The sequence below is a fragment of the Salmo salar genome, chromosome 16 (genome assembly GCF_965601325.2).
Source record: "Salmo salar chromosome 16, fSalSal1, whole genome shotgun sequence".
In the NCBI taxonomy this organism is placed as follows: Eukaryota; Metazoa; Chordata; class Actinopteri; order Salmoniformes; family Salmonidae; genus Salmo; species Salmo salar.
Genome location: NC_138306.1, coordinates 10,494,503 through 10,509,270, shown reverse-complemented (window position 1 = coordinate 10,509,270; position 14,768 = coordinate 10,494,503). Strand labels below are relative to the sequence as shown.

Sequence of the window (14,768 nt, the reverse complement as noted above, 5' to 3'; positions counted from 1 at the left end):
CACCCAGTAGGCTTGAGATGTGGATTGTTAATTAATAACAAATTACGTCAATAACAAATTACTTTCACCTGTTTTATTTAGCAACACCTAATGAAAATTCCTAGTGTAAACCTGTAGACTTTTTTAGGCCGTAGCTATTTGAGAAATGTTTGGATTTATGCATTTAAAAAAAATGACATTACTAACCTGCTTTCAAAATATTAATAATGTGGCTCTTAATTCGTTTTTGGAACATTAGTTCTTCAGTCTTTCAACGATTGTTAGTCTCCTCGCCTATTAATTCACCTTCAATTTGCATCTCCCATTTAGACAGTTTCCTTATTGTGCACACACCAAAGAAAATGTGCCTGTCTACCCACAAATCGGCCGTCATCCTTAGAAAATGCAATGTCGCCAGTCCCTATCAACAATGGGAATGGACGGACGATATGAAGCTGCATCACACGCAATCATCGAAGTGTCTCTGGGCCAACACGAGCAGTGCGATACCTCTGCACGCTCGCCTGGCCTCAATCACCAACTGTGACAGCGCACATGCCTGGAAATGTTACGACGAACAAGGGACTTTCGGGTTAGCGGAGAAGCCCATGTACCTGAAGAAACAAGGTATACGCGTTGTGATTAGAGGAGATCCGAGGTATTCCAACTGGACAAAGCACGAAGAAGTCGACTCAGGAGGAGGACAGGTGATGACACATTTATGCTCGCGTAAAGGTGAGTGGTCTTTTGAGGAATTATCGGGCTATGCCCTCTGTGTTTAGCTACGTTCTACTGATGAAATTAGGTTTACCAGTCATATAGGCCTACAGTATTTAAATATATTTGTGTATTTGGCTTTGGGCTATCCCTTCGTTTGCATTCAGCGAATTATTGATGTATTTATTTCGGCTATTTGAAAATGTTTATAGCCTCATAGTCACAGTTATGTATGTGAAGTCAACTACCTTAGCAGTAATAGTAGCCTTGAACATTATGACTATATAATATTTCCTCCGCTGAAGTTTGATAAGAAAACATAATCTTGTAAAACGATAAGGCCCAACCACAGAATAGTATCCTATCTCTATGGGCCCAACAAACCCATTATGACTTAAATGACCTTGTTTTTCTTTACAGTAATGTAACCGATGGTCATTTTAAACCAGGGAAAACAGAATAATCACACGGACCAAATCTGTAGCTAAACTCCTACAAATGACTCCACACCATGTCAATGTTGGACTTGTCTGACATTGGTCTGGTGTGAGTGCATGAGGAAAGGCAGAGGATGACACTCTTGATACTGACTTCCCTGCACATGGTTGTCAAGTTATATCAGCCCAGTCAGTCAGGAAGAACGTCAATGTTCTTCCTGTGACAATATGGCCATTCGGGGGACATATGAGTGTCTCTCAATGTCCCATTTGATGAAAAATACATGCCACAATGTAACAGGTATTGTTTAATATTTATTTAGACCAAGTCGATAGAGGCCACCTGTTATTACAACCATGCATGAAACCAATAGGGGAGAGTGGGGTACAGTATTATTTCTCACAAAGATATCTACATATATTTCAGGATGTTGTGTATCCCTGGAAATAATCAGAATTTATGTAAATATTACAGTTTTGAAAACATAGCTTGTCCAAAAAAAGTGGTCTCTTGGCACAACTTAGCCTGGGTATTTTTTTTAACACTTATTTATTAGTTCCAAGTTGGGCTTTCAACACTTACAGAAATACAATTTTACTGTTTTTCAACCATTCCAGGGTTTTTCTTTATTTTAAAGAAAAACCCTGGAATGAGTAGGTCTGTCCAAACTTTTGAGTGGTACTGGTACTGTTTTCTGGGTAAATAATTAGGATGCAAAATGTTGGGATCACTGGTATTGGGGTAACGGTAATCTCAGAGCTATAGCGCAGTACTGAGCTCCAAAACCTTTGTATCTCAGCACACTCCTACAGGCAATGATACAAGGTGCATAGATGCATGTTACATTTAACAAACAGGTCTGTGATATTAGGGTCGGTATCAGGTAAGTTAAACCACCTACAAATGTCTCTACTGAATGACACATTTTTATTTTATTTTTTATTTTATTTAACCTTTATCTAAATAGGCAAGTCAGTTAAGAACAAATTCTTATTTACAATGACAGCCTACTAAAAGTCAAAAAGGCCTCCTGTGGGGACAGGGACTGGGATTAAAAAATAAATAAAGGACAAGACACACATCACGACAAGAGAGACAACACAACACTACATAAAGAGAGCCCTAAAGACAACAACACAGCATGGCAGCAACACATGACAGCACAGCATGGTAGAAACACCACATGACAACAACATGGTAGCAACACAACATGGCAGCAGCACAACATGGTAGCAGCATAAAACTGGGTACTGCTTAGCCGGCCCACAGGAATGGAATGGTCTACCATATCAAATGCTTTGGCCAAGTCAATAAAAATAGCAGCACAACATGGCTTAGAATCAAGTGCAATTGTGACATCATTGAGGACCTTTAAGGTTGCAGTGACACATCTATAACCTGAGCGGAAACCAGATTGCATACCAGAGAGAATACTATAGACATCAAGAAAGCCAGTCCATTGATTTACCATGTCTATCTTTATTTCCCAAACACAATTCAACACAATCACTTTTTTTTGTATTTTAATCATTTAAGCATATTTTAACAGTCTTTAAACCTAACAAACACTTTGTACTTTTGTTTTACACTTTTAAAATAGGCCAGGCCCTGTTGTTACCTCATATCCCAGCGATAAACGCCTGGGAAGAAAACACTTAAATTTGCTCAACTTGCCATTGGCTCAACTTACCGCAAGACAAACATTTTGACTATATTAGCTAACACAGCTACAAGGATGCACTTTCATGCTCCACCTCATTTTGAAGCTTATAGAGACCCCAACTAATGCATAGAACAACCTTAAAATGATCTACTGTGGTTTAGATACAAGCATCATGAAACCTCTAACAGGGGGCGGCAAGTAGCCTAGTGGTTAGAGCGTTGGACTAGTAACCGAAAGGTTGCAAGATCGAATCCCCGAGCTGACAAGGTAAAATTCTGTCGTTCTGCCCCTGAACAAGGCAGTTAACCCACTGTTCCTAGGCTGTCATTGAAAATAAGAAATTGTTCTTAATTGACTTGCCTAGTTAAATAAAGATTAAATAAAAAATTTGACTTGGTGAAAATCTGTTTTTTTGGACTAAATTACCACTTTTTCCATGTGGTTTCTTCCTTCAGACTCCATGAAATGATGACCTCCAAAATATTGGTCAAATGATTAATTTTGTGTATGGTTTCCTCGAAACAAGGGTGGCTCAACTTATCACACTCTCTCCTACCCATCTATTTATTTCACCCAAGTACATTTGTTACGTTAAAAGATGAACAACATGATAATAAACCATCTATTACCATGTTATTTAAAGAGCATTTAGCGTTTCACTCAGGAAGCAACACCCACATCAAAGCACAGAGGTGTTCAGGAACTGAGGGGGAAATTCTTTCATTTCCCTTTCATGAACACCTAGGCTGGGCGAGAGTTATTACATTTGCAATGCATACAGTATCTTGAATTTATTTCAATGCTATTTTCTTATATTATTCCAACCATCTGTGTATACCTCTAGTCACAATAACCCCTCTTTCTTCTAGGGACCACCACCATCTCAACCACCAGAATGTATTTATCCACACACAAACCTGTGGCATACACCAGCACTGTCCACACCATCCGAACGGCCCCTGTAACAGCCATAAACACTCACTCTTCCTCAAACGCTATGAGAACCCATAGTAGGACCACCCGTCAGATCTCTATGTTAAGAGTTCCCATCACAACGCCCAACAATGTGGTGACCTATGAGTCTGACATCGTCAAGACTCAGACGATGGGTTTCATTCCCAGGTCCGTCTCAACGGGCATCGCGACATCTGGGACAGCTCTCAACGACAGCCATGATTTTATCTTGTCCAGTCCTGCTTTGTCCACAACTGACTCTGCCATGGACGAAACGGTGAACGCTGCCACCAAAAATGCCCTCCTCGACTCGAGGAACGAAGCCAAGATTCCATCAGTAAACCAAACAACTTCCAGTTCCACACCCCCTAATGTAGATGAGCTGGTGTCAACTACCACGACCACTACTGTGGTTTCCTCTACAATTTCCTCAGTGCCCAACTCAAGTGCTATGACTGATTCACCATCCACTTCTGCATCTGTAGTCGTTACCTCTGATGCTAAAGTCCCAACTTCTGTTGCTTTACCAACCGCTACCCCTGATTCCATCTCTAATTCTTCTGCTACCACCACACCTACCGATACCACAACATTGTCCACAACTAGGAAAGTACCCCCCAGAAAGACTGTGGTTCCATCTACAACCAAAACCACAACAACGCAGACTACGACAACCGCTGCCCCTCCTACTCCTACTACTCCTACTGTCGGCCAAACCACTATGACTACAGCAAATCCCATTATAAAAGTAGCCCCGCCCACAACCGCCATAGCCTCACCCACAATAACTTCAACTCTGCCCACAACCTCCTCAACTCCACCAACAACATCTTCTACTTCTCCCATAACATCTTCAACAGTCAAGATTACAGCTAAAACCACAAGGAAAATAGCCCCACCCACAACCTCCACATCCCCACCCACTACCTCTTCAACTCCACCCACAACCCCTCCAATCACATCTACAAATTCCCCACCCATGACTACTACAATGCCTCCTACAACAAACCTGCCCACAACTACCAAGACTTTGGCCACAACTACCGTAACCACAACTACTGCAACCACAAGCACAACTACTACAACCACACCCCCAACTACCACACCCAAAACTACCACAACCACACCCACAACTATCAAAACCACACCCACAACTACCACAGCCACTTCTACCACAACCACCCCCCCAACTACCACACCCACAACTACCAAAACCACACCCACAACTACCAAAACCACACCCACAACTACCACATCCACTTCTACCACAACCACACCTACTACTACCACAACCACACCCACCACAACCACACCCACTTCTACCACAACCACTCCCACTACAACCATAGCTCCACTCACAACTACCACAACCACACCCACAACTACCACACCCACTTCTACCACAACCACTCCCACTACTACCACAACCACACCCACCACAACCATAGCTCCACTCACAACTACCACAAACACAACTACCACACCCACTTCTACCACAACCACTCCCACTACTACCACAACCACACCCACCACAACCATAGCTCCACTCACAACTACCACAACCACACCCACAACTACCACACCCACTTCTACCACAACCACTCCCACTACTACCACAACCACACCCACCACAACCATAGCTCCACTCACAACTACCACAATCACACCCACAACTACCACAACCACAACTACCACACCCACTTCTACCACAACCCCTCCCACTACTACCACAACCACACCCACCACAACCATAGCTCCACTCACAACTACCACAACCACACCCACAACTACCACACCCACTTCTACCACAACCACTCCCACTACAACCATAGCTCCACTCACAACTAACAAAACCACACCCCCAACTACCACAACCACACCCCCAACTACCACAACCACCACACCCACAACTACCACAACCACACCCCCAACTACCACAACCACAACTACACTCCCAACCACACCTACAACCACACCCACAACTACCACAACCACACTCCCAACCACACCTACAACTACTACAACCACACCCACAACTACCACAACCACACCCCCAACTACCACACCCACAACTACCACAACCACACCCCCAACTACCACAACTACCACAACCACACCCCCAACTACCACAACCACACCCCCAACTACCACAACCACAACAACCACACCCACAACTACCACAACCACACCCCCAACTACTACACCCACAACTACCACAACCACACCCCCAACTACCACAACCACTCCCCCAACTACTACACCCACAACTACCACAACCACTCCCCCAACTACTACACCCACAACTACCACAACCACACCCCCAACTACCACAACCACTCCCCCAACTACTACACCCACAACTACCACAACCACTCCCCCAACTACTACACCCACAACTACCACAACCACACCCCCAACTACCACACCCACAACTACCACAGCCCCACCGACAACAGCTCCAACAACAACTACTACAGTACCGACTACGACCACAGAGTTGACCACCACCCAACAGGTGAGTGATGATGACAGTCACTTGAAATGAACGTTTAAATTGATTTAGCGTTTGTGAAATTCCATAAAGAATGCACTAGATCATAATTGCATACAGATTTGGATGGGGGACATTAAAAGGCTGTGAAGCTTTGAACAAACCTGAAAGAAGGGCTATGGTAATGGATAACAGTAATATAGAATATAGACATATTCAAAAAGTATTTCAAGAGAGAACATTCTACAAACACAAAAGTAGGCTATGAAATACACCCATGCCAACTTTTAGCCTGCTGTATCCTATGGATGTTAGTTTAGGTGGACCATAAGGTCTTCAGAAAGAGAACGTCCAAGGCAAGCAGGAAGGAAAGAAGGGTGCGGTGGGGCAAGAGGAGGGGAGACTGCTCAAGGTGCTGTTGTCCAGACTCAAGTGAAAGTTAGGGCTGTGAGAAATACAGTAGGCTATTTGATTAGAATTTAGGCCATGTATGAATTTATAGACAGTTTCTAGACAGAGGGCTGAAGTGGATGCTTTGATATGGAATACATTTCCTGTCTACCTGACGCCAGTGATGGTGCAACCTGAGCATTGAGGACTGGTGTAGGAAAAGTATTTAGCCTAGAGATTTATTTCATTTATTTAACCAGGAAAGTCAACCTAGAGTCAGCCTAGAGATTGAAAAGGACGAGATGGTAGCATGGGAAGAGACTGCGTCGTCGAAAGAGATGCCACGCTTTGTAAGGCGGGTGTCACTACTCTAACGCCTCCAACATGCCATTGTGAAATTCTGCATCTAAATATACATTGTTATTTCACGGACCGATTATGACAACCAATGTTGGAATATATTTTATATTTGTTCTATTATTTATTGACCTAACATATCTAAATCAGCGTCCGCAATGTTTAGATGTTCAACTGTTATTTTGATACTTTGTTTATGGTGGAGTTGTATCAAGGTGAGTCGTGGTTAAAGTAGATTTAAAATGGTTCATTCGTTTCCACCTGTAGCATACCTGTTGCCTCTTTTTGTTCCTTTCAGGTCGAGACCACTGAAGCAGTAAAGTGTTCATTTAACCTGACTGAAACCAGCGCCAATGCGGATTCTATTGCACTGAAATTAATAACAACAGGAGAAGGGTGTAACTTCACCGTGTTTTACGAGACTAGTCGGTCCGATATAACGGATTGTTATCAAAATGGGGAGTACACTAACGTGTATATCTGCGATATAAGGGATTTGGAACCAGGAACATTACACCAATTCGAAGTTATATCGAAGAATGATGGAGAGAGGGGCAGCGTATCGGTGCGAACAGGTAAGCGTTTCAAACCAAAATTCGTTTCTATTCTAATCTATTTTAACCTAATCAATAATATTATATTCCAAAAGTATATTAGACTGTTAAATTGACTTTAATTCATTTCAAACGTGCTACCGATATCTGACATATTTTTTTTCCCCCAGTATCAGACAATATATGTTTTTCTGTCTATTTATTATATTTATATTTTGAACCATGCCATTCGATTGATTCTATTTCGTAAAAAAGATCATAAGCCCTTCAGAAGATAAGGTGAATGACTCCTCCGATGGCAGAAACTTGTTATCATTGAATAGATCTAACACATATGATATCACATTATGACAGAAAGAGTTATATCATTTATTGAATATATCTTTGAATCTCTGAGGGCTCATGAAGGTTCTCTCTCTGTTGGTGTTTTATTCCACAAAGGATAAAAGCACAAAAGTTGATACTTAATTGTGTTAAAACATTTCCAGTTTTGCAATATGTATCATTTTACAATTTTGCAGTAATATTTGATCTATAGGGAAATGGCTTGAAATAGTATATGTTTATTCAGGATATCATATCCTTTTTTATTGTTTGATTTTTGGTTACAGTATTGATAATTTTTTTCTGCACAGCATTGCACTGATTGTGAATAGATTCTGTGCACCACTTCGAAGAACATAGAGAATAGATAGCTATTTTGCCGACACCTCCCGAAGTCCAGTAGGTACACTTTGTCCACTGTACCTTAGTACAATCCTTTGCACATTGTCAAGGCCACAACCTTAGAATGTCCTGCCAAGAACTTGGAGCCAGAGAACCCCTCTGGTCAGTGGTCTCAAAGCTCTAGATTAGAACCCTGTACATTTTGGAACACAGCTCCAATCATCTAAAGTTGTTGAGGCAGAGGTCAGTAACATTGCAGAGAATCGTGTTTGTTTCCAGACATATCTCCCTCTCCCCAGAGCCACATCCCGTCAAGCATTGTTTCTTTGTACTAACGGATACAGGAGGCCTCCATGTTTTCTTTTCATGGCACAGATAGATTACACTGAGAGTACACTTCACAATTTTGCATTGAAAGTGTGCCCAAGTTTTTTTCTTTGGTCCTTGTGAGTGGACCACAACATTTACATTTTTGACAGTAGCTTACGAAGGATGAAATCCTCAAGAATAACAGTTCAGGAATTTCCAAATCACTTGGACTTGACATTATCCAATATATTTTGAATAGAGTAGAAATCACAGATACAATGTAGTTACTGTGTAATACAGTAGTGGTCTTGCCAGTTTGGTTTTAGGATTGGACGGACAATGTCCTTAGGGTTCTGCTGATTGGCCAATGTGATTCCTGGGGTTGCTATGAAGGGCCCACAGAGAGGAAGCCATTATGAAGAAAGGGTCAAAGTTCAGCGTTGAGCTACGGGAGGCACTGGCCTCTCGCCCCGTCCTGCTCCTTTCTCTCTCTTTGTTTTTGTTGTTTCCTGTAACGTCTCGCTCTCGCTCTAAGACGCATGCAGATTTCCCAGTGAATCCAACACGACATTCTTTAAAGAACCAAAACAATATAATCTCTCCCCTCCATCGCAGGCAGCCACCACTGGCCTTCAGCTGAAGTACAAAGGCAGGATACAGAGACTCTTCATGCACTTTTCTCCCAGTTATGTAATATCATAGATGTTTAATTGAGGTGTAGATAATATTGCCAAGGTGCTGCCCCTTGGTTACTGGTTTATGGGATATCTTTGTTTTCTATAGCAAAATTGCCAGCACATTATCTCCATCTTTCTCTCTCTCCTTCCTCTTTTCTCTCTGTCCTCTCTTTTCTTTCACTCTCTCTCTCTCAGACCCAGTGGGTCCATCCAGGTTGGACGTACTACCAGACCAGGTCCAGGCAACCCAGTATAAGAGCCCTATTCAGGGTCAGAGTGGCTCCCATGGCCTGCACATATCCTGGCCTCGCTCTCGTGGGCAGGTCGACTGGTATGAGGTCACACTACAGGACACCAAAACAGGGACGAGGCGCAGTACCCGCATCATGGGAACTGCCGCCACTCAGTCTCGCTTCACCGCCCTCACCCCTGGCACCCTCTATGCCCTCAGCCTGGTGGCAACAGCTGGGAACAAAACAGCCCTGCCAGTGCTGGCCACTGCAGCCACAGGTGAGGGATCATCTTGCTGCTCTAGTATGATTTGCCCGGTCTTCCACAACTACCGTGCTGTACACCATCTATTTATGATACTGTAGATAGCATAGAAATCCCTGATCTACCTTGTCTTGTTAGACATCAGTACTCACTGACACTGACTACTCTGTCTTGGTTACCCAGCTCCCTCAGCCGTCAGCGGCCTCCAGCTCTCACCCTCCTCCAGCAGCCTGGGTGTTTCCTGGCAGCCCGGTCCAGGCAGGAGAGAGGGTTTCAGGGTGCTACTGAGGGAGCAGCAGGGCGCACTAGTCAGGAACGTCACCCTTAAGAGTAGTGTCACCTCCCACACCCTTGACGACCTGTTGCCTGGGACCCTGTACACTGTTACCGTGGTGACCGAGGCTGAAGGCCTCCAGAACGCCATCTCCAAACAAGCATTCACAGGTATGGCAAGCAATAAACACCTACGAACCATGGCACGGTAACTCTGAGTGGGTGGTGACAGTCCTCATTGGTGTAACAGTGGTGAATCTAAGTTTAGTAAGACTGACATGCAAAACTCAATTTCAAGTCTTAACCCCTAGATCCTATTCAATGTGTCTGATAGAAAAGTTGTTTGTTGAAGGTTGTTTTGCATTGTCTTTTATTTTTCAAGTTGTCTCCCATCCAATCACTTAGTTCCATTGTTTGCCAGCAGAGCGATCTAGGGCTTCAATGTCTCAGTGGCCTCAATACAGGTGCAAGATATGGTGAAATGTTTCTCACATATTTATCGAACTTAGTTTGCAGGGATTTGTTTTACTTTCCAACACTGCACTCTACCACCGTCACAAACATGCTTTCTCTCTGTCGTTGTTTCCAGGATATTTTAGGCTTCTCGATCCCACCCTTCCCTTCCTCTTTCGGCAGCTGGCTGGCCCATCAAGGCCTCCCAGAGTGCTCCCTTCCCCTCCCTTCCCCACCCCCTAGACGTCAATAGAAAAATAGGAAATTACTTTGAAATAATAAAATATTTCAGTTCTGTGTATTGCTTAGTTTTTTATTTGATTCAATTCATCATCTCATTTCTGCTCAGACAGTAGCAGCCAGCCAGCCAGACAACGTTATCTCTGTGCTCCCCATATTGTACTGTCTTTGTTCATCCTGTTTAGCTGGGCTAGCCTACCTACATATGCTGCAGTGCTGTCTGACAAAATCATTTGATTAGTTCTTAAAAGGTTATAGATAAGGCATACTTTCGCGAACTGTATCTATCCCGCTCTCTCATCATTGTGTGTACATTCCTCTCTCATGCATTCTATGCGGTCTGTGTGTGTCTAATCTAAAGTAGCAAGCGTAAAAGTGTATCCATCTCTGTCCGAACCGGAAAGAATAGGCACAATGGATGATGGTCATTGGAGTTAATTACCTAATTTCTGCGTTGAACTAGGTTGGATTTTTTTTTAAAATGAAACTACAACTCCCTTCAGCCCGGTGTTTTATTTTTTATGATCCATTTCTGTCTTGTCCAGGAATGGCGTCTCCTCTTTTCCCTCATTTGCTTCCTATCTGTCTCAAGGACACTGAGGATCCTTTCTTATCTTTAGTTATTGTGTTGTTTTTCTTGATCTAAATCCTTCTCCCGACATGTTTAAATTAATACTGATATTTTCTCCTTCTCACAGTTCCTAGGTCAGTAACAGACCTCTTCTTGGAGAACAACGGCAGTCTGGACACCCTGAGGGCCTCCTGGGTCAATGCTAAGGGCGGTGTGGATGCATACCTGGTCTCCCTGGCAACCCTAGGCTCAGCCAACCAGGACAGGAAGCTTACCCCCAACGCCACTGAGGTGGTCTTCAGCGGCCTGACCCCTGGACGGCCCTATCAGGTGACTGTGAAGTCAAAGGCCGGAGAGCAGACAACTGAGGCAGTGGCCACAGGCAGAACAGGTAAGTCATTCTGGAGTGTCAATCAACTAGCCTTTTCCCATGATTGAGCAAGGTTGAGCCGAGCCGAGCTGAGCTGTACTGGCTGGTCACGGATCCACCATAGTTGCTGGAACAGTGCTGGAAAGGACAATGTGAATCTCTCACTTTCTCTCTCACCATCCCGCAGTGCCAGCCAAGGTGTCTCAGCTGTCCATGGTGGGCGTCATTGATGGCAGCGCTCTGAAGAGTACATGGTCGCCCCCTAGAGGGGACTGGGAGAAGTACCGTGTCCTGCTACTGAACGGCACGGTGGCTCTAGTCAATGAGACAGTGAGCAGGCTGGTTAAACAGTACTCCTTCTCTGTAGCTTCCTTGGGGCTGGTGCCTGGCAGGCTCTACACAGCTCAGGTCATGGTGGAGAGCGGTCTGTTTGGCAACACCGCTCAATGTCAGGGGAGGCTAGGTACGTTACTATTAAACATTTTTACTACACTGTATTTCAAATCAAATCAAATTTTATTGATCACATGTGCCGAAAACAACACATGTAGACTTTACAGTGAAATGCTTACTGACCAGCCCATTAAAAAAGAAAGAAAAATATTCGCTACATAAAAAATGAATAGTAACACAATAAAAGTAATAATGAGGTGCCAGTAACAAGTCAATGTGCAGGGTTACTGGGTGGTACTCACTACCTTTTGTAGCGCCTTGTGGTTGGATGCTGAGCAGTTTCCATACCAAGCAGTGATGCAGCCAGTCAAGATTCTCTCAGTGGTGGAGCTGTAGAACTTTGTGAGGATCTGAGGGCCCATGTCAAACCTTTTCAGCCTCCTGAGGGGGAAGAGGCATTATTGTGCCCTCTTCACGACTGTGTTGGTGTGTTTGGACCATGATAGGTCCTTAGTGATGTGGACACTGAGGAACTTGAATCTGTTGACCCGCGTGGCGGATGTGTTGTTGCCTACCCTCACCACCTGGGGGCGGCCTATCAGGAAGTCCAGGATCCAGATGCAGAGGGAGGTGTTCAGTCCCAGGGTCCTTAGCTTAGTGATGAGCTTGGAGGGCACTATGGTGTTGAACTCTGAGCTGTAGTCAATGAACAGTATTCTCACGTACGTGTTCCTTTTCTCCAGGTGAGAAAGGGCAGTGGTGCTCTCACGCATGGTTCAGTGTTGCTTCCCTCGAAGCGAGCATGTAAGGCATTTAGCTCGTCTGGTTGGCTCGCGTCACTGGGAAGCTCTTGGCCTGGTTTCCCTTTGAGAGGGAGAGATTTGTATGTATTTCTGTGTGTGGAGTAAAGGATCTACAGTTTTTTCCCCCTCTAGTTGCACATTGACATGCTGGTAGAAATGAGGTAAAACAGATTTCAGTTTTCCTGCATTAAAATCACCAGCCACTAAGAGAGCCGCCTCTGGATGAGCATTTTCTTGTTTGTTTATGGCCCTATACAGCTCATTGAATGCGGTCTTAGTGCCAACATCGGTTTGTGGTGATAAATAGACAGCTACAAAAAATACACATGAAAACTCTCTTGGTAACTAGTATAGTCTACAGCTTATCATGAGGTATTCTAACTCAGGCGAGCAGAACCTCAAGACTTCTTTAACATTAGAGATTGAGGACCAGCTGTTGTTGACAAAGAGACACACACACCACCCCCCGGATCTTACCGGCCGTTCTGTCCTGCCGATGCATAGAAAAAACAGCTAGATGTATGTTATCCATGTCCTTGTTCAGCCATGACCACGAGAAGCATAGATAACAGTTGTTAATGTCCCGTTGATAGGATAGTCATGAACGGAGCTCATCCAGTTTATTCTCCAGTGATTGCACATTCGCCAATAGAACAGATGGTAAAGGCAATTTATTCAATCGCTGCCATAGTCTCATCAATGTCCCCACGCGCCGGCCTCTATAGCGACGTTTTCTCATTCTACGAGTGTCGGGGATTTGGGCCTGGTCCGGGATAATCAATATGTCTTTCGCCTTCGACTCATTGAAGTAGAAGTTGAAAGCCTTCCCAGGACATCTGGTGGAAGGCCTTCCCAGAAGCGTGGAGGCTGTTATAGCAGCAAAGGGTGGACAAACTCCATATTAATGCTCATGATGTTGGAATGAGATGTTCGACGAGCTGGTGTCCACATACTTTTGGTCATGTAGTGTACCTGTTCTAATGTCCAGAAGCTCTTTTTGGACATAGGAAACGATGGCGGAAAGTTAAGATTAGCACCAAAAAATACACAAAAAAGCACAATTGGTCAGGAGCCCGTAAACCGTCCGCTTTTGTCCCCTGCTGTGTGTTTACCCAATGTTGTTATGGGTTGTATGTTGTCAAGAGCATTTAAGATGTCTATTTAAATTGCCATGGCTGCTGAAGTTTTCATTTTTGTTTTGATTACCCCTCCTCCTTTGCCCTCTCTCTCTCTACTCATTCACATAATCTTCCCCCGCTCTCCCCCACCCCTCTCTGCCTCTTCCCCCCTCCCCTTAAGCCTTCCCTGTAGCTCAGTTGGTAGAGCATGGTGTTTGTAACACCAGGGTTGTGGGTTCGATTCCCACGGGGGGCCAGCACAGAAGAAAAAAAAATGTATGAAATGTATGCATTCACTACTGTAAGTCACTCTGGATAAGAGTGTCTGCTAAATGACTAAAATGTAAATGTAAAATGTCCTCTCTCTTTACTCCTTCTCCCCCTCTCTCTCAGCCCCTCGGCCTGTCCAGCAGCTGATGGTCCGTCACGGTGATGAGACGTCTCTGAGCGTGCTGTGGTCTCGCCCCGCGGGGGTGTGGGACGGGTACACCGTGGTCTTGAGACAGGGGGACACTGTTGTGTCACAGAGGACACTGTCCCATGACGCCAGGGAGTGCACATTCAACGTCCTCATGCCCGGACGCCAGTATGCCATCGCCGTCATGACCAACAGTGGAGGCCTAAACAGCTCAGCTTCAGTGATTGGACGAACCAGTGAGTCACGGTTCCAAAGGGTGATGGATTTCACCTTTCTTTTCCCAATGTGTTTGTTCTAGACTCGACACTAGAACATTGCTCCTTACAGGTTTTGTAGTCATATAACAGAATTGTTGTTGTTGTCATATAATAATGAGCTTCTCTCCATTGGCAGAACTGATGCTGTGTCTCTGACTCAATGCTTCTTTATGATCTCACTA

General features: G+C 44.3%; 1 protein-coding gene and 1 non-coding gene across 2 annotated transcripts in view; both read left to right on the top strand.

The window, feature by feature from the left end:
• Positions 1-6,657: 6,657 nt before the first annotated feature.
• The window catches only part of LOC106573126 (receptor-type tyrosine-protein phosphatase beta), a 37,209-nt gene continuing 29,098 nt past the window's right edge, over positions 6,658-14,768 (top strand). Inside the window, exons 1-7 of the mRNA XM_014147845.3 lie at positions 6,658-7,204; positions 7,288-7,564; positions 9,391-9,705; positions 9,874-10,134; positions 11,355-11,618; positions 11,785-12,060; positions 14,305-14,565. Coding sequence (XP_014003320.1) covers positions 7,148-7,204; positions 7,288-7,564; positions 9,391-9,705; positions 9,874-10,134; positions 11,355-11,618; positions 11,785-12,060; positions 14,305-14,565 — 1,711 coding nt within the window. The 5' untranslated portion in view covers positions 6,658-7,147. The remainder of the gene's footprint in view (positions 7,205-7,287; positions 7,565-9,390; positions 9,706-9,873; positions 10,135-11,354; positions 11,619-11,784; positions 12,061-14,304; positions 14,566-14,768) is intronic.
• trnat-ugu (transfer RNA threonine (anticodon UGU)) lies at positions 14,092-14,167 on the top strand. The gene has a single exon. It is a non-coding gene; the product is annotated as a tRNA-Thr (tRNA).